Source organism: Eumetopias jubatus, unplaced genomic scaffold (assembly GCF_037043125.1).
Source record: "Eumetopias jubatus isolate StellerSeaLion01/CBP00866 unplaced genomic scaffold, mEumJub1_p1.0 scaffold_11, whole genome shotgun sequence".
Taxonomy (NCBI): Eukaryota; Metazoa; Chordata; class Mammalia; order Carnivora; family Otariidae; genus Eumetopias; species Eumetopias jubatus.
In genome coordinates, this window is record NW_028274817.1 from 70,204,805 (window position 1) to 70,224,756 (window position 19,952).

At 48.9% G+C, this 19,952-nt stretch overlaps 1 protein-coding gene across 7 annotated transcripts in view; it reads right to left on the minus strand.

Annotated features, from left to right (window-relative positions):
* Positions 1-341: 341 nt before the first annotated feature.
* The window catches only part of DLG3 (discs large MAGUK scaffold protein 3), a 54,148-nt gene continuing 34,537 nt past the window's right edge, over positions 342-19,952 (minus strand). For 2 of the 7 annotated variants that reach the window (XM_028092118.2, XM_028092119.2), the window contains 10 exons: positions 13,216-13,392; positions 12,916-12,991; positions 12,001-12,100; positions 8,324-8,365; positions 6,745-6,795; positions 6,029-6,130; positions 5,053-5,225; positions 4,538-4,647; positions 3,817-3,908; positions 342-2,600 (listed from right to left, as the gene is read on the minus strand). In XM_028092118.2, coding sequence (XP_027947919.2) covers positions 2,494-2,600; positions 3,817-3,908; positions 4,538-4,647; positions 5,053-5,225; positions 6,029-6,130; positions 6,745-6,795; positions 8,324-8,365; positions 12,001-12,100; positions 12,916-12,991; positions 13,216-13,392 — 1,030 coding nt within the window. In that variant the 3' untranslated portion in view covers positions 342-2,493. Of the gene's footprint in view, positions 2,601-3,816; positions 3,909-4,537; positions 4,648-5,052; positions 5,226-6,028; positions 6,131-6,744; positions 6,805-8,323; positions 8,366-10,086; positions 10,133-12,000; positions 12,101-12,915; positions 12,992-13,215; positions 13,393-19,952 lie in introns of all 7 variants that reach the window. The other 5 variants (XM_028092117.2, XM_028092116.2, XM_088028755.1 and 2 more) reach the window with 4 other exon arrangements.

Consider the following 19,952-nt stretch of genomic DNA (forward strand, 5'->3'; position numbering starts at 1 on the left):
AGATGGTCACTAAGGAGAGTCTTTTTTGAAGATTTTATTTTTGAGAGCGAGCGAGCATGCGGGCGAGGGCAAGTGGAGGGATGGGGAGAGGGGGGGCAGAAGCAGAGGCGGAGGGACAAGTACACTCTGCACTGAGCGTGGAGCCTGAGGTCGGGCCTGATCGCCCGACCCCGAGGTCATGACCTGAGCCGACGTCAAGAGTCGGATGCTTCACCGCCTGAGCCGCTCTGGCGCCGCTGGGTAGAGTCTTTTGGACCCCGAAGTTTTGAGACTTCTTCCCACGACTGTGCCCCCACCCTCCCTTCTCGACCCCACGAAGAAGGCCTCTGAGCCACACTCAGTTCATTGCAACTATCGTTTATTAAAAAATATATGTCTCCTTGGAAGGAACACTGGTAAACCAACTAGTGTCATGCTTACTTTGAATCTTGATTTCCTTCCCTGGGAGGGGCAGAGGGTTGAGCATCATTCAGAGTACATGACTTAACATCAGGGAAATCAACACTCCCCGCTCACCCCCCTCCTCACCAGAGTCACCATCGGCCATCACGTCATCCCTCTTTGCCTTCAATCCAGTGTACTGCCCAGGTAAAGCTGCTGCCCTTTCTTTCCCCTCATTCTGTGCCCCACACTGTGCAGTTATAGCCTCATTATGCTGGTAGGAGAACTGTTAACAGATTTCCTAAACTTGGCTGGTAGCACTCAAAGCGCCTTTGACATGGCATCGTGCGCCACTGGTCCCAACGCCGTGGGCTGGGAAACCGTGGACTCAAGCCCAGGGCCAGGCGTGTCCATGCTCTTCTCCCCTGTGTCATGCCCGTCGTGGGCCGAGGGAGGCACGGTGGCTTCAAAAAGAGCCCGGTGGGGGCGGGGCGGGGCCCGAGCCACACCTGCCACCTGCACTTGTGGTCAGAGAAGAGACTCCCCCGACCGCAGTCACTGCCTTCTGACTGGGAAAAACCAGCACGGTTTCAGGTCTCACCAGCAAGGGAATCTTAGCTCCACGGGCCACGCGGACGGCCTTAGAGTCCACGCTCTTCCTGAAGCAACAGTAAGCTACCAGCTGTTGGTGCGGGCGCTGGGGTAGGGCGTATGGAGCAGCTGCGGAAAAAAACCCAAAGCCAACTTCTCATCACACGGCTGGCCAGGCCCAGGACGGTGCCACCGTCCCAGCGCAGAGCCGGAAGGCAAGTGACTCCCTGTCCCCGGTGCTGCGCCCCACGGAGGGACCTCTGGGGGGTCGGGTGCGGCCCCAGCCCGGGGAGCAAAGGGACCCACTGCGGAGCAGAGCCCCAGCTCCCGCTCTCGGCTCCCGGCAGCCCCCGCATCCCCTCCGCTGATTGGACGGCCACGCCGGGTGCACCTACTCTATCACAAGGCCCGGCTCCTCCACAACGTCATGAGCCTTTAAAACACTTGTCAAATTGGATTCTACGCATTCACTTAAATAGTAAAAGTAAAATTTGGAATAATGAAAAGGCTGACACGGTAGCACAACATGGTTTTGGTTTAACAGCAGCTTAAAAATGAACAAAAAGGAAACCTCTCATGCAGACACATCGGGTGGCAGAAAACAATAGGCAATTTAATCTGGAGCACTGTTAGCCATTCTCTCGCTTTCTGCACCCGGGACTGACTGTGCCTCCCGGGTGGCAGCTGCTTCGGGGTCCCGTCCCCAACCCTCTCGCCCCCAGAGAAAAAGCCCGCTCGCTGACCCCGACCTAGAGACAACCTCAGCTTTCAAGAGAATGACCAAACGCGAGTGCCCTTGGTACAGCACTTACTACCACTTTCGATCCCTCCCCAACCAGCTGGGATATAATAGATGCCATCTGATTGGAATATGAAAATTAAAGCATTTCTCTAATAACACAGTACCATTGATGAAGTCTCCATAGATTTTCTAGTCCAAATGTGTGTGAATATATATATATTATATGAGAGTGTATAATATATATATATAATAATTTCTATATATTTTATATAAATTACATATATATATCTATATATAAATAAGATACTTTCTGTCGCCATACGTTGCACCGTTCAGCGCTGCGTGACGGCAGCGTGAGCAGCAGAAATGCCCGGGGGCATCTCGGCACGCGGCACACCGAGCTCGCTTCACAAGCCGTGCAGCTGTCCAGAGCCTGGCTTTCCGGCAGTCCTCCTCTCGTCTCTTCGCTTCTGCTTGGTTTTTATGAAAACAATGACTCTGATGGATTTGCACCTGTGCTAGCGCTTGGGAAAGGTCCATGCAGGAATGGGCACAGTCACGTGATGAGTGAGATGGCATCATCCCAAAAAATAAACTAAAACAAGATGAAAATTTAAAAAAACAGAACAGGACTAGAAAACTCAATTTTTGGGACATATCTAAAAAAGGGGACAAGAACAGTAGTCATTTGTTCTCCTGGTGGGGACAGGACTGAAGAGGGAGGAGGGAAGAGGGACTTGATGTCTTCTGTTCACAAGAGAGTGCTTGGTGGGGATTCTTCAGAGTTTTTCAGGGGATGGGACCCAAATGTAGTGCCCAGACTGGTCCTCGATGATTTGTTTGATCTTGTTGTAAATCTCTTCCAGTGAGTCACCCTGTACAATGGCTAAAGTGAAGAGGAAAACAGAATTATTAATGTGCTCCACAGCACCCCAACCCGGCAGTCCGGCCTGCCCCGACCCCAGGCCCCCAGCTCAGCCTGGCAGAGATGCCCGCACAGCCTAGGGCAACGAGGGAAACTGGCAGGTGCTCTCAGCCCACGGCCCAACGTCAACTTGCCGAGACAGTGAGACTAAGTGGCAATGAACGAGAAAACAGATTGTTCAAAAAATGTTTATTGAGCACCCACTAGATGCCAGACCTCGAGGCTCATGCTGCTCTTGGCAGCCATGAGGCCAGCAGCTGGTCATTGTAAACAGCCTCAGTAGAAGATTTGGAAAATCCCAGTTATCCAGAGAAAGAACCGAAAGAAACGGTTTCTAGCAGGAGGCAGTGCTCCCGGGGCCACCACATCTGCTCTATGTCAGAGGTCAGCCCGGAAAACGAGGGCACGGACGTAACAGTAAAGGGAAGGTCCGAAACCCAAGCTCTGAGAATATGGTTACGTATCCTTTCCCTACTTCGACCTGGTGGCACCAGCAGCTGGGGTTTACTCAGCACCAACCTGCACATAAATGTCACTGTGCTTTATTTTTTTTCAATTTTTTTCTTTAAATTCTAATTAGTTAACCTATAGGATAATATTGGTTTCAGGCGTAGAACCGAGTGATTCGTCACTTACATACAACACCCAGTGCTCAACCCAACAAGAGCCCCCATCCAGCCCACCCCCCCCACCTCCCTGTGACTGCACTTTAAAGGTAAGCAACATACTACAGAGAAATTTTAACAACCTTTTAGGAACTGACCTTCTAAAATAGGTGGCCATATACACACACGCACACACACTGACAGACAACTTGAACACCCCACTGAGGAATCATCGTCATCAACAAACATGGATTCGGCACCTAGAACACGCACAACCGAGTACTACACTGGGAGGAGGAGTTGGGAGGGAGAGAAGCAAAGTAACATAGGGAGCCTCTAATCTGGTAGGACTATAAAGACAAGATGAACAAAATGATCCAAGGCAGCGGTTGGCGGTGGTGGTTGATACTACAAACTGGCTAAACACTGGATGGAAGGAGCTTGAGTATTCTGCAAAGGTCTGACCTCCAAAGCGTCCAGAAACTCTGTGCTGGGTACCTAAGCCTTTTGGAGACACTTGGAGGTGTCTGGCTGGTCCCATGTTACCCGAGCCGGGCAGCAGGGCTTCTTACCTGTGAAGTATTCTCCAAACTCCTGCTCCAGTTTCATGGCTTTGTCATAGATCTTATTTGCTTGTTCATATGTCTGCCGTCGGTTCATTTCCCTGCCAAAGACGGGGAGGAAAAATGGTACCAAACTGGATTTATGTGTGTTTTTTTTTTTTTTTTTTTGAGTGAGCGCATGAGTTCGGGGTGGGGGGAGGGGTGGGCAGGTGCAGAAGGAGAGAGAATCTTTTGTTTTAAAGATTTATTTATTTATTTTAGAGAGCACACAGGCAGGGGGCAGGGGGCAGACGGAGAATCTCCAGCAGACTCCCCGCTGAGCGCGGAGCCCGAAGCGGAGCTCAATCTCACGACCCCGGGACCACGACCTGAGCCGAAACCAAGAGTTGGACGCTCAACTGACTGAGCCACCCAGGTACCCCTGGATCCTATATTTTGATTAACATAAAGGATTGCTCCCAGGCTCCCTGAAAATCTGCTCAGCTGCCCTATGAGAGCAGCAGTGGCCCATGGCTCAACATCTTCCCCAAACTTGCCAGGTTTACAAAGGGCAACTAGAATACAAGCGCAGGCACTCAAAGCAGAAGGAACCCTCGGGGACCAGCTGGGGTGCAGACTTGCCTTGGAGCTTCCATGGGGTCTTACCCCTGCCCGACAAATCAGTTTATTTTCTTGTTCCTTTCCAGGGCCCTCTCCTAGCTGGGAGTGTCTGAGGCTCGCAAATACTTACATAAGCGCTTCAATGGACTTGGGCTTGATGAAAATGGCAATGGGGTAAAGTTGTGCTTGCTGCAGCCTCTTGATAGCATTGCCAGAAACATCTAAGATGCAGTGCTTGCCCTGAAAAGGCAAAGAGTTGTTATCAACCCACCCAGTCCCTGTCTACCCAGCCCCAAGCACGTACCCAGCAGCAACCCAAACACCTGCCCAGAGAGGGGGAACCCAGGGTCACCCAGAGAGGCCTAGAAGATTCTACTGCTGAGACACCCAGGGCCCACATTTTGCTCCTACTAGCCAGAAAAGGCCACATCTGCAGAGGGGTCCCTATGCGTGTCGGTGACACGCTGGGGTGAGCTGCGTGGAGGAGACACAGCCACCTCCATCCAGGGGCTGGGAACACGCAGAGCCGGCGTGCCGCTTGATAGGCCCTGTGCCAGGAGGAGGCGGACCCTAATGGAATGTCAGTGGGGACATTCCGGGTTTTCCTTTGACAGTTGTATTTAGCAGGGCCATCTCCTCTCTTACCCTCTCTGCAACTGCCCGCACCGACTGGATGCTGGTCCCATAGAGATTATCATTAAATTGGCCTGCTTCGATGAACTTGTTGTCCTGAATATCCTTCTCCATCTGTTCTCGGGAGACCACGAAGTGGTAGTCTTGTCCATCCACCTCATTATCACGCCGAGGCCGAGTGGTATCTGAAGGAAGAAAGGAAATGCTGTGTGGCCCAAGGACAATGACCTGCCTGCCCCAGGCCAAAAGAGATGACTGGTTCCTCTCTCACCTGGGCCCCGGGGCCACGCCAGTATTTTCCAGGTGAGTGGCGGGGGAGAGTAGCTGAAAGAAGTGTGTCTTGCCTACTTCTCTCTTTTTTTTTTTTTTTTAAAGATTTTATTCATTCATTCATGAGAGACAGAGGCGGGGAGAGAGAGAGAGAGAAGCAGAGGGAGAGGCAGGCTCCCAAGGAGCAGGGAGCCCGATGTGGGACTCGATCCCAGGACCCCGGGACCACGACCTGAGCCGAAGGCAGACGCCCAACCATCTGAGCCACCCAGGCGCCCTTGCCTACTTCTCCTGTAACCACCAGGGTTCACACACAGGGAGCTATTTGCTTTAGTTTAAACCGGACCAGAAAGGTAGGGTTTCCTGGGCCAAAACCTGGCAGAAGATGCCAAATGTGGCACGGGAGCCAGCGAACCTAACAAGCTGTCCACGGGGCCGTGCCGACACCACTTGGACCAGACCCCCCATTAGTCCAATCCTTCCCGACCATCACCACTCAAAACTTCTCTCCAAGGGAGGAAGCAGGCCAGCCTGATGGCTTAGGCCTCTCAACCCCATCAGCCCTGTGGGAATCTACTGCTGCCTAATCTCTTCCGGAGCACTAGACCCTGTTCCCAGAGAACCCTAGTACTTGGCCCCACACCCTTTCCACAGAACATCAGAGTAATTGTTCCCAGGGCACTAACGCCTCCCTCCCAAAACCTTCCTGGGCTCTTACGTGGCACACAGGATCCAAATTTATGCGGGAACTCCGAGATCAGGTCATCGTTGACTCTGTCCTTCATTGGGCCCAGGATGATCACAGGCCTTGCATAGTGAACTGGAGAAAGAGAGCATGGAGGTCGTGAGCAAGGCCTCCCACCAGACGGCCTCTTCTACCTCCAAGTCTGCCTAGAACACCGCGGCTCTGGAGCCGCCACTCAGACAGGGCAGAGTGTCTGTGGCCATTCCCTGGCTTTTAACTACAAAGACATCAAAGAGCCTTTAATTTGAAAATATCTAAGTCCAGGGCAAGTCTGAAATCAGAAGCATCTCCCCTTCCAACAGATTCAGGAGAAATCTCTGCATGGGCACCAGCAGCTAAGCAAGGTTTTTTCCTGAGGAGCCTCTACAGGGAGGGACCGGGACCTTTCTTTTGGAAGTGGTCACACCCACTGAGACTGACCCTTGCCCTCTTTGTCAACCTGTCCTATCCTCTGAAAGGCACCGGGCAGCAACAATGGTATGGTGAGGGGTGCACACTGGGTTTCCTTCCCCATTTTCTACAACAAGAGGAAGACGCAGGAGAGGAGGAGACGCCCAGGGGTGGACATGCAATGGGCCCCACCTTCGTACTCCCCCACGCGCTTCCCTCCGCCCACACGGCCAACCACTGCGTTGGGCGCCACGACCACGAGACCAGCTTGAAGGCAAGACTCTCAGAAGGGGGCTTACTTTCTTGCCGTGTCACTGGCTCATATGACAAAATTGCATCCTCTTGTCCTTCTGCAACAAAAAAGGGAGACATGTTAGCACTTTGTAATCTGCCTCCCTGTGTCCTGGTCCCCCTACAACACCCCCCTCGGCCCCACCTCTGCCAGAAAATAGCCTTGTCAATGTGGTACTTGCTACCACCTGCCCTGTGGGCCTGTCTGCTACCCACTGGCAAGAAAGCACAGGAAGCCCTTCACCACCCCTGGGACAGGAGTCCTCTCATTCAGCAAAATATCGCTGACCAAAGGGACATGACCCAGAAGCCATGAAGCCTCCACCCAAAGCCACCCTCATTTCTCAGGAACTTTTCTTATAGGTAACAGTCAACTGTCCTCAATTACCCTTCTTGCTCTGGTAAGAATCACAGGGAAGCTTCAACTGGTCCAGAAATATTGCCCACGTCCCCTAATCTGCAAGCAGGGGAGTCAGGGCACTCATGCAAGCTAACTTTGCGCTCTTAAGGGTCTACCTATCCCCCCTGCCCTGGAAGAAATCTCCAGATAAGTGGCTCAAGGCTGGGCTAAGGTCCCCAGTCCCCTTTAAGAGCAATGCTGAGCCCTGTTCTCTCCTCATGGTAGAGCTCCATACATCCTAACAGTGATGAACTTGGGGTGCCCGGGTGGCTCAGTCGGTGAAGCGGCTGCCTTCAGCTCAGGTCAGGATCCCGGGGTCCTGGGATCGAGACCCGCGTCGGGCTCCCTGCTCATCGGACAGCCTGCTGCTCCCTCTCCCTCCGCTTGCCACTCTGCCTACTTGTGCTCTCTATCTCTCTGTCAAATAAATAAATAAAATCTTGGGAAAACAAATAAACAGTGATGAACTTTTCCTAAAATAGTCACCAAGCCACTTGGTTCTGGGTGCCTGGAAGCCCCCAAGGGGCTGACAGCAATGCTGGGGAAGGCAGCAATATTTGCATCAAGCCCCAGGATGCTTGCTCACAGGCTTCCTCTGAGCCTAAGACTCGTGGGCAGATTGTACAAGACATCTAGCCACAGCTCCCGAGAGGCCAGGGCTCCCGAAGTTCGTGGGGTTCCAACTGTGTCTTCTCTGGCTTGGTCACAGGATCTCTGAAGGAAACCTGGGCAGTTACCGGATCACTTAACCCAGCAAAAAGACAAAGACACCGAGCCTTAACCCGGGGGGGTCCTAGAGACCCAGAAAGGCAATTCAGGACAACAGCCCACAGGAGCCATTTGTCTTTTGGTCTCTAAGCAAATCTGTCAAACTGGCAGCATTTACAGCCCAGGATGCCCATGGCAGGGATTTACTCACTGGCAGCTCACCCTTCCCGAGGCCCCAGGGACGGCTTTAAGTCAGGTCCTGGCCAGAAGGGCAGGCCTTATACTCTCCTTTTAATTCATGGCCTAAACCCCACCCCGTCAGGACAAAATGGCCACAGCATTTCCAGGATCTCCAAGTGCACATGGCTAAACGAAGCACTAGCCTCTGAACAGAAATGGCAGCCATGCAACGCGGGAATGAGGATGGCTGGGACACACAGTGGAGCCACACGACATGGGGGAGAATGACACACACTTACTGGAACTGCTTTCGCTGTCACTGGTGTTGGATGTCACTCCCTCTGCAAGCCAACAAGAAAGAGACTCCGATTCAGAACACACCACTGAGAGGTCACACGCGGCACAAAACTCATTTCCTCCAGGAGGCAAGACACCGAGCTGCCAACCAAGTCAGGCCACAGGAGGCCTGCCACGTCCAGGCTACAAGCTGGGAGGCAGAGCTCCAACCCTGAGCCCCTGGCCACCTCATACTTGTCCCCAGAGCATTCTCGGTCTGCCAAGGCCCTCCCTGTACACTACAAGCCTTCCATTCTTCGGCAGCATCCTCTTCATCTGAATCAAAACAACGGACTTGGATGGTTTCCAAATCCTATCTCAAAATGCATCTCCCAAGGCTAACAACAGGAAAGGAAGGGCAGTGACAGTAGCAAAGACGAGTCCAGGGGACCGGGCTGCTCTTGAATTCCCTCCCCCAGACAGAATCCCCGATGTACAGAGTTGTGCGGTGCTCCAGAACTAAGAGGCTAAGCACTGGGTATGCTGAGCTGTCACCAGGGAATGAGGCTCTGACCGTTCGGTGGGACCGACCTGCCTCTGCTATCATCTAGCCTCCTCCTCCTCCTAGCTTGGCCTCAGTGGTGAGGGAGGATGCTCCTCCAACCACAATCGGACAGACGTGTCAAAACACAGAGACCACAAACACAGAACACTGGGAGGCCAAGACAACCGTCCTGTCTCAGATCACTGGGACTTGCCTACATCTGAGTGTGGGCATGGCCGCCATGCTCAAAGGAAGCACAAGGTGCAGTATGGCCCAAACAAAGGCCACCGCTCCCAAGACGACAAGCAAATGAAGATGAAACATGAACACAACAAACGATGGACAGAGACACTGCTCGTTTCAGCCAAGATGACACTGTTCCAGACTGTGATATGCTGTGGCCCCCGTAGGAAGGACTGGATGAGTCGCCAACCAAGGCTAGTTCCTGAGCAATCCCCTGAGGAAGCTCCTTTACTTTCATGCCTTTATTACTTATTGAAGGAGAGTATATGCTGACAGAACCTCCTGGCACAGCCACGTGTACGTGCACAGAGGGGACACTAAGGTGCTGTCCTCTCGGTCCCTTCATTTTTCACTCTAGAATTATTTTCCAGAGAGAACAGGTCAGAGTTTTCCTGACCTAAGGCACTAGATATAAAGGTATATATGGTCCATAAATGCCGCTGAGACCCTCCCCCACCAGCTCAGCCCCTTAAAGATGCTCTGTGGAAAGCCAGCCCACGGCTTTTCCCGAGGCCCCTGGACCTGCTGGGATGTCCCAGATGCATGATGGGTAAAGGGCTTCACAGTACTCTTGCCCCTAGTTAGACCAAAACTGCTCATTCTTAAGCCCAATTCTTTAGTGCTATGTCGCTAGGAGAAGCCAACCAGTGGGCACCCCTCCCCTCAACAACAGGCTAGAGATGAGCTGAGTGGTCACCCTTGGAGAAGTACGTCTTGCCTACCTCATTTCTAAGGCGGGGCCCCAAGATGGCTCCCCATCCCTTCAAGGTACAAAAGGAAAATACAGATGTGAATGATAGGCTTTTATTAGGGTACCAGGGATCCAGAGCAAAAGTGTGACATTCAGAGCCACTTGTTCCTCCTCCTGCTGTGGTGTCAGAGTCCTCACAACACTGTCCTCCCCTCACCCTTTGCCCTCACCCACGTTCCCTACACCCCCAACCCCAGCATCTCCACTCATGCCAGAAATACAGTTAGTGGTGTGTAAGTTTGACTTACTCAGGTTCTTTGCTCCATAATAATCGTCACTTAACCCAGGGAAGTCCTGATTTCACAGACAGCAAGGACAAAGAGAGAGGGAAAGAGGGAGGGAGGGAGGGAGGGAGGGAGGGAGGGAGGGAAAGAATTGGGACAAAAGAGAAAACAGAGAAAAAGGACAAGGGGAAGGAAGAATACAGAGCCAGGTAAGCATTAGTGACAGAAGTATGAAATACTATGAAGACCTATAATTATAGTGAGGTTAAGAACTTTGCTACAGAAAGAATGCCCCAGATCCAATAAGATACGGATACTTCATCCTGCCCCACTTGCTGCCAGAGGGCCTTGGAGCAGACTACCTTTCTGAGGTGGTCTACAGTCTACAGCCCAACAGGACAGAATAGGTAGACTTTCCAAGGCTTAGAGTACCTGCTTTGGCTGAATTTGTACTTACAGAGCCCAGGTCTCTGCTCTGCCCCTGTAATCACCATTTCCCTGTGAGGGTGCACCAAAGAGCAGGCAGAATTATCATCATCCCAAGGAGCTTTTGCCTAATACTGACTCACTCTGTCCAGACCCTTCAGGGAAAGCTTCGTGCAGTGTCCGGTATGGCCTTCAAAGCTGACCGGAGTTGTGTAGACCACAGAGGACGAGCTCAGCTTCTGGAGAATAAGCACTAGGCGGTTTCACCTCTCACCCAACAGGCAGCCCCCTGCCCCTCAGCTGGGCCACCCAACGGTGAACCCTCCCCAGGCTAGATCAAGCACGGACATTCTGAGGCTGATCCAGTGAACTGTGGTGACCTCCCTTCAGACCATTTCCCACTGCTCACGAGCAGAACCAGCTGCAGCTGGTGCTTCTTACTGAGCTACCCAGGATTATGTACCCATAACCTCCATTTGGATGAAGGCACCCTTGGATTGACTAGCTACCACTTCAGACAGCAATGACCTACGTAGACCATGACCATGAATCAGGCTGGCCTAGACAAAGTCAATCTCCTGCCAGTCCCAACAGCCCAGGACCCCAAGGCCCCTCCTTATGAGGCAGCAGAGAAGAGGCTTACAGTTCACCATGAGCCATATGAGAAGTGTTTCACCAGCTTGACCTGGTGTTTAAGGTGCACCTTAAACAGAGCAGTTAATTTCCGAGACATGTGGTAGAATACGAATATTTCTCAAGATTACATTGGTTCTTAAAAGTCAGCTTATGGCCTTTCCTACCATTTACTGTTTTTCAATAAATCTTTATTTAGACAATGTTAGTAATCCCCCTTCCACGTCAATTCCTTTAAGCAGGAAGGATTTTATGTTGAAGGCTGGCTCTGTATCTGGGATGACAGTCAGTCTGTTGGAGCCGTGTGGACATCCTGGGTGCATATGCACATGCGTGTAATTCAAGAAGCAGGTCCAACTCCAGGTGTCCAGGGAAGAAAAGGCTCTTCTCTTAACACAGATGAGTACAGTTAAGGGAAAGAAAACACAGGAGGAAGAAGCCAGGAGAGCAACACTGAGTCCCTTGACCTGGTTCTCTTGAAAAACCATTCTTCTAAACCTGACACTGTGGCTGAGAACTGATCACTACCACAGCAGAGCTTGGCCTGGCACCCCAACACCAGCGCCAGGGATGTCCTGGTAGACCAGCCTTGGAAGCAGTTGGTCCTCAGAGCCTCTAACATTCTTTCAGAGTGAGCAGCTGGATGAGAGAGACCCAATGTCTCCCCATGCAGATCAATCTCTACACTGACTGCAAATAAGCAAGGGTGCACGCACACACATACACTCATGCACGCACACATGGACAGACGGATGGACGCGCGTGCGCGCGCGCACACACACACACACACTTTCCCCATCTTCTCATAAGGGGAGGTGCAAATGAGGAAGAGAGGGCGGGGCTGTGGGCAGTCTGTCTCTGTACCCTGCTGCTACTTACGTTCCTGTATGCTGCTCTCCTGGGCCATGTTTTCTTTGCTCTTGTAAAATGGAAACTTTCGAGAGAGGCGGAAACTCTTTTTACGTTTCGTTTTGATCGACTGTGAAAGAACATGAAGATGGAGGGGAAGGACAGAAGAAAAAAAAAACAGAACAATGGATTTTAAAGCATGCAAGAAAAACTAAAATGGAGACAATGGTGAGCTAAATAAAAGACCATCTCTCACAAATGGAGTCTATGAGATTAAATGAAAGTTGATGTAAGAGGAAAATTATGTTTACAGGAAAATGTTGTAGGGATGTTAGAGGTTTCTACCTAATCCAGACTCACAGCACTCACTGGCACTTTCTAAAGGACAAAGGTCACTGTAGCCTCCTGGACACATGCCCTAAGGTGCCACTGATACAGAGTCATCTACTCCGTGTCTCTCTTCCCTCTACTGCTCCAGAAGTTCTTTGGCCTGCGAAGCTCACAGAAGAAAAGGGGTGAATGACTGAGCCCTCATGCCTCATTGGTCTGAGGGGAGGTGGTCAGAGATCTGAGGCTGGCCTTCCTCATTGGGTAACAAGGCCAGGTTCTGTTCAGGGTCCCCCACAGCTCTGACAGGGTCTGCGGCCAGGGAGATAACCACAGATGGCTTCATGTACCCGGAACAAGTCAGCCTTTCCAGACAGTCCAATTCCAACACATCTTCAAGAGCCAGTAACCCAGGGGGAAGGAGTACAGGCTGGACACGGAGTTTCAGTGCCCTCTCTCTGCTTTCTGAAAAGCAGTCAGTGTTCTGATAGGACAGAGCCAGCCCCCTGAAAAAGAGATATTTTGTTGTGCTCCCCAGTTCTCTTATCCAGCAGACAGACTCCAAGCTTCTTACTCCTTTTCACATATTGGCTGATTTCCTTGGGGATCCCCACTTACCCTGTTAGACTCAATCATCCCCGTCCTGGCATGGAACTTCACGGTTTTCAATCGAGCTCTTTCTTTCTTTTCCACCCTGTTTTGGAGTCAGAGAGGAGTCCTGTTACTCACTGCCAGTGCATGGTCTCAGCAGCCACCTTTTGGCTCCCTGAGTCATAACTGTGTCTTGAGCACCAACTCTACCGAAAAGGAATGATAGAGCACATCCATTGCTCTCAAGCAACTTAAGAGTATAATAGGTACAAAAGAAAGCAATACCAGGAAGAGGGCAGGGAAGGCCTCAAGATCATGACCACTCACCTCTTCTTACTGGGGATCACACCGATTTGCTCGCTTTCTCCATGCGGGGTCACCAGTCTCGCCTGCCACCACTCATCATCAGACGCATTAATGACGTGCAGAATGTCACCATAGGAGAAGCTGAGCCCCTGGCTTGGCAGGCAGCTGTCCCGAGTTCGATCATAATCAAACAGGGCCCTGAAACACGCAGCGAAAGATGAAGTCATCATCCTGACCCAAAATGCCAGGAGCCTGGCACTCTTGAAAGGATGGCAGAGGAAGGCCAACCCAAAGAGTCAGCACAGACCCAACAGCCTCAGAGCAGACCAGACGGAATTATCCAGGAGACTGCATCCTTTCTTCGGTCTCGATGTTATAGATATATGCCTCTTCTCAAAGAACATCCCAGGCTCCCCAAAAAGGGGAATAAGAGAAAATCCTTCCTGAGTCCCAATGCCTCGAAGCCTCTATCTAGACACAAGGTGGAAGTCCAAAGTAGAACACACAACAGTCCTCTCCCCTCCCGCACATCCCAGGGAAACAAGTTAGCTCTACCAAAGGGCTTCCTCAGTTTACAAACATATCTTCAAAAAGTAGTCGAAGGCAGGACATAAAAATGTTAACTAGTCTCCAACAATGAATGGTAAATGCTGCAGAGACACAAAAGAGAAAAGGACCCCGTGTCCTGGGACAACTAAGGAAAAAGCTAAATCTGACATTCACCCACACAATAATAAAGTTGAAAGGACCCTGCAAAGAAGTCTCCTAGTTTAATCTCTCATCTTACACAGAGGGAGAGGGAGGCTCAGGGAGGAAGAATAATGTGACCCAGATCACAAACCTACCTAACCTAGGATGGTGGCCAGGTCCTCTGACAAGACATGCGGAGTAGAGTGATAAAGGAGAAGGCGGGAAAAGGCGGGAAGGGAGCTATACCATCCAGGCTTGAGAAAAAGGAAGAGCCCAGCTTGGCTGTAGCTGGAAGTCCTAGAAATTGAGGTTGGAAATAAAGGTCTGGGGCAAAATTTGGAAGGCCCTGAATATACCTGATCCAGTGGCCCCTGAAGATTTGAGAGTAGGGAAGTGACACATCAAAAGAGCCTTAGGAACATTAATCCACCCTCATATGTAATGGGATAATCATGTGGAGTGGGGTGGGGTGGATTTGAAGGCAAATTTAAACCAAAACTACAAGCTCAAATCCTTCAGGACCCACTGCTGGCTCTGACTCTGGTGAAGCTGGCACTTCACACCAAAGCTCCCTGCTTCCGGGAATAAACTCACCTGCATGAAAGTGTCTACTTTTCTCACCCGCTGGATCTCTGCTCATAGAGTCACTGCGAATGGGTGATTTCAGTGAGAAGTTTGTATTTTTCTACTCACCATCTAGCCTCTCTTTTTTATATTCTCTGTTAACACCTTTGTACACACACAGGCCAGTGCCATTTCCCAGAACTAGTTCCAAGATTTAGACTTCTACCTGCAGTTCGGTGGTCTGTGGCTCGGCTGGAAGCTGCAAAGTAAAACCCACTATTTCCCCATCTGCAGGCCCAAATGAAATACAGAAGACAGTAAAACTGTGCAGAGTTGAAATACCCACCTACTTTTTAAACTTCTTGAAACAGAAGTCTTAAGAAATCGGTATCAGATTATTTGAAAATGAAAATACCCAAACTCTGACAGAAAGCCTTTATCTCCCTCAGCTTATGCACTTGAAGCAGTAAGGAGAGAGGCCGGGCCAGCAGATCAAGGAGGCACTCTGCCCAAGAGGTTCTTTCCTGGCTCTGTGCGACAGGATCAAAGCTGAATGCATTTGCCCTGCATTCGAAACTGAGTTTCCTAAAGCAAGGAAGGCATTCTGTCAGATGTTCCTACAAAGACGTGCATGGTGAAGACCTTATTCTAAGTGACAATGAGAAACACTAAATGTCATTCTGGGCTTCAAAGATTAAAACAAATGTAGTAGGGAAAAGAAAAGAACTTGGATTAAGTACAAATTAGTTTGGGGAGGGAAGAAGGAAGATGTTAAAATGAATTAGGAGAGATTAGGAAGAGGTTGTAAACACTGGAAGGGAGAACTTACTGGTGACAATCCAGGGACAATCCAATATATATTCTAGCACACCAGAGAACCATATCTGACCTTTGCTGACAGCAGCAAGAAGCTGCAGCACATATGATCAAGTTGATATAAACATGTTCTCTGGATGTCAGGAAGCCAATTACTGGTCATTTTTAAAAATCTGAGATTGAAATGAAACTAACATGCCAGGTCACTTCCAAGAGGAATTTCAGATACCTTACCATATTAAGACACATGTGCCATGAGCTAAGTAACAACAAAATAAGTGTGGACCCCAGTCACCGAGAATGCCAGCAGTGAGCACTGCACACCGGCAGTGGTGCCGTGTGCTTTGCTTTTACCCACGGGCACAGAGGCCTTTTACAACTTTACTTTGAAAAAACATATGTCAACATAAAAAGAAACTGGTTTCAAATATTTGTGCTGTTTCTTTTTCTTTTCTAACACATTTCACAATCACTGCTTCTTCTTGCTATTTGTTGATTTTTTTTTCCTTTTAGACATTAGATATTGGTTTTTCTTTCTTTTTTTAAAAAATTTTACTTATTTATTTGAGAGAGAGCGAGAGATCTCGATCACAGAGGGAGAAGGAGGAGGAGACTCGCCACTGAGCAGGGAGCCCGATGTGGGACCTGATCCCAGGACCCTGGGATCATGACCTGAGCCCAAGGCAGACACTTAACCAACTGAGCCCCCAGGCGCCCTGAGATAAATGGTTTTCGATAGCACTCACCTATCCTTTTGCCCCTGTCCTCCCAACTTGGTTATATCACATTTTGGGGGGGATAAACCGTATTTAATTTTACATTATTATGTAAACAGTGTCCATAGATGACTACCCTTCCTTTCCTATAAGGTTTTTCTACGGTTTCTTTCTTGCCAGAAATACTTAATTTTTTATCTGATAATTTTTCTATATCCCTATTATTTTGTAGCTTATCTAACACAGAGGTCTATTTAGATTTACTGTTTCTTTTTGTTACAGCCAAAATATTTGAAAACAGTTTCCTTTGTAGAGCCAGAAAAGAGAATAGGAAAAAGTTTAATTTTTTTGCATGTTATTATAGTATTTGAGATTTTACACTATTCATATGCATGAATTTCATTAAAATTTAATATAAGCTCATTATAGATAATTTGAAAAACATAAAGTCTAAAAACAGAAAAATCACATTTAATATAACTCAGAACTGTTCTTCATATTGTGATACTATATAATACTGTGTAATAAGTACACAGAAAACAGATTTCACTGAGATGGAAACATGCTGTGTATGTACAATTTGGCAACCTTAGTTGTCACTTGAAATTGTATCATTAATATTTCCCATATCATTGATTATTCATCAAAACTAATATTTTTAAAGATGATACAACATTCTATTCTTAAGGATATTCATTAATTAAACAAGTATTTTTGAGCATCTAATATGCTCAGGCACTCTTCTGGGTGTTTAAGGGAAAAAAAAAAAGGAAAGAAAGCACCTGGCTTGAGTCATTTACTTCTGGTAAGGAACATGTTTGGCTCTAAGTTGTCCAGCAAAGAAGGCAAAAAAAGCGCTATATCCCACTAAAAAGTGGTCCCCAAGTTTATCTGGATTTTGTTTGATGAATTTGTGGATGAGGAACACTGAACAACAGAATAAAGAATGTTTTTAAACTATGATTTTGTTAAAGACATAGCACATTTGAATTTGAAATAAAAGAAAATGAATTTGAAATTCTGACCCATAACGTCATTCTCGGTTGAGAATGTAAAATGAATGAATAAGAATTTCCTTTCCTATCAGTCAGAACTACAAATGGAAAAAGAGCTTTGCAGGACATCGGAGCCTCAGAAGTCCCTAAGCTTCTTTCCAGCTCTAGCATTTCATGAGCTCAAGTCTTTCCTAGGTCTTCTCTACCAGGTTAAACATGCCCAATTCCCTCCCGAGTCCTTCCACTGTCGCGATGGTGATTTCTTTTCCAAATCCACGGTGTAGATTTTCTCTAAAGCCACTTTCTCTCTTTTCCTGCCGAAATTTTATTGGACTGTGAGCTAGAAAGCTTCCTCGGAGATGACAGAAAGCAGGCTCAGAGGCACACACGGCCTCATCTAGAGTTGTGTGGTGGGCGACTCTCACACTGGGGCTCTTAAATCTCAAAAAAATTTCATGAGGTCTAAGTCATGAAACAACAAGAAACAACAACCCCCCCCACCAAAAAAAAAAAGCTAACTCCTCACTTGGCTATGTCTGAAAAATACCTTTCTTCCATTATTTAAACATTCACTTTGTCTACTTTGTGTGGGGCACTGTGTTTGACAGGTGGGAGACGCAGAAGCAAGATTAAGTCCTGGCCTTAAAGGGTGTGTTGACTGAGTGTGTGGTAGTGAGAGGCACGAAGGCGAGATAAGACAAGGCCTAAAAGCATTCAGAGGGAGCATAGGTCACACCTAACTTGGGGAAGCTATGAGGAGGGGTTGACTTTTGAACTGGGTCTCAGTGAAGGCTCGGGATTTCAAGAGAGATGGAGAGACGCCCTTCTGGCTAGAAAGAACAGTGTGAGCAAAGTCTCCGAGGCAAGCAAACCACAGTGTGTGGCAGGGTCAGCAGCACCCAGATTTGGCTGCAGTGCAAGGTGCTCAGTCCACAGTCCAGCTAAGGAGTCGGGCATTCACTTGGTAGGCCTTGTAAGACCGACTTCATGTCCTCAGCTTTTTTATCATTAGCAGGCGAAACTTTGATGTGGAAGGTACAATTACGAGAGAACAAGGGGCGCCTGGCTGGCTCAGCCAGTAGAGCACAGGACTCTTCATCTCAGGGTCGTGAGTTAAAGCCCCACATTGGGCATAGAGCTTACAAGAAAGAAGGGAAGAAGGAAAGAAGGAAGAAATTAAAACAACAGGCTGTGTAGTAAACTGAAAGCACCTTTCAAATGATATATATTTCCTGTAATTGAAAAAAAGTATGTAAATCAGACCTTAATGAATTTTGGGGGCACCTGGGTGGTGCGGTTGGTTAAGCGTCTGACTCTTGGTTTCAGCTCAGGTCATGATCTCAGGGTCATGAGATCAAGCCCCGAGTCAGACTCCATGCTCAGTGCAGAGTCTGCTTCAGTTTCTCTCTCCCTCTCACCACCCCGTCTCTCTCGCTCTCTAAAATAAATAAATAAGCCTTTAAAAAATTTTTTTTAGATTTTATTTTGAAAAAGTATTGACTACCTACGTGAGATCTTTAGGAAGCATGTTAAACTGTGGCCATCTAGCAGTGATGATCTCTCTAAGGAACAGCCTGGAACCTAAAATTGACAAGGACTGGCTCCTTGTTACACATGCCTCAGGTTACTGGTAAGGAACTGGTAAGAGGATGAAGGAGCACCTTTCTCCACAACCTGGATGGATATATCCTTAGGGCAAGCACTAGAGAAAGTCAAGGCAGATACCATACCACCCCTTTTAAATCAGACTGAACCACTGTCCCGAAACTGAAATCCTATACATGGAAGGCCCAGATGACATGGCAACAAAACTTTTCAACCTCTGGCTCAAAAAGACTGAACAGAAAAAAAGAAAGTCAATATCTATTTGTCTCCAGACACCTAAAACCACATTTAACCACTCTGGTACCTTGGTCCCACCCTGTGTGTGTGAGTTTATTGACAAGATGGTGTGTTGGGAGACTGGAAGCTTCAGAAACCCCTTATTCTTTTTGGGTCTAGATAAAAAGAATTTCATGACAGCCTCCGAGTTGAGGACTGATCAGTTCAGAGGAAAACACTATGTCAGGAGAGAACAAAGCTTATGGAAATATTACCCTCTACAGCCTAAGATCACAGTAAGTGGTCTACATAAAAGATTATTCTTCAACCCTGAATATGTTCCTCCTTGGTTATGGCCACGCACCTCTGTGAAGCAAGGGAAAGCCAGATCCTGGGTTTTCCTGCAACTTGCAAACATTATGGCCAGGCCAGAAAAACACCAACCTCTCTTAAAAGCAGGGTAAAGACTGGCCCAGAGAAAATGTGGCATAAAAAAACAAAGTGAAAGTGGGCAATGAAGCAGGCTTCCAGAGCCAAGTCACACCAGCAGGAAAAGCAGATGCTCACTTCCCAGGGTCTGCAGGTTGGAGTTCCCGAGCTGGGCTTCAGCACGGCGGCTTTAAATGCCGCTGCCTATCGTCCTTAGGAGAAAGCACTGCCAAAGGTCTTGAAAGATATGTTGTGTAAGTGGTGACCTTTCAAACAGTATCCCCTAAGAGCTGCGTGCACCTGCCCACATAATACACGTGCTCTCGGGGACTTTGCCTAATCTTCCCTTCAGCTGGGACCTCACTGGCGGATGGGAAAGCAGGAAGATAATCAGCTCAAAGTAAACAGATTACCAGGCCAAAGTCTCCCGCAGTTCAGGTCCTAAATTGTGAGGTTTGGGTCTAAAAGATCCAGAGAAATCAGAAGCATCTGGCACAGCCACCTCGGTGTCTCGGTGAACAGGAATGCAAAGAAAATGGCAACTACCAAGGAAACCGGTCGGGCAGGTTTCTCCACGCAAAATAAACAAGAGCGCTTCAGCCTCAGAGACAAGCCGCTGCCTCCGAGGCACTCACCTAGCAGTGAGCCCACCCCTCTGCCCCGGGCTCCAGCTATCTGTGTGGCCTGGGGAGGTGGGGGAGGGGCTCTGCTGGTCCCCTCTCACCCT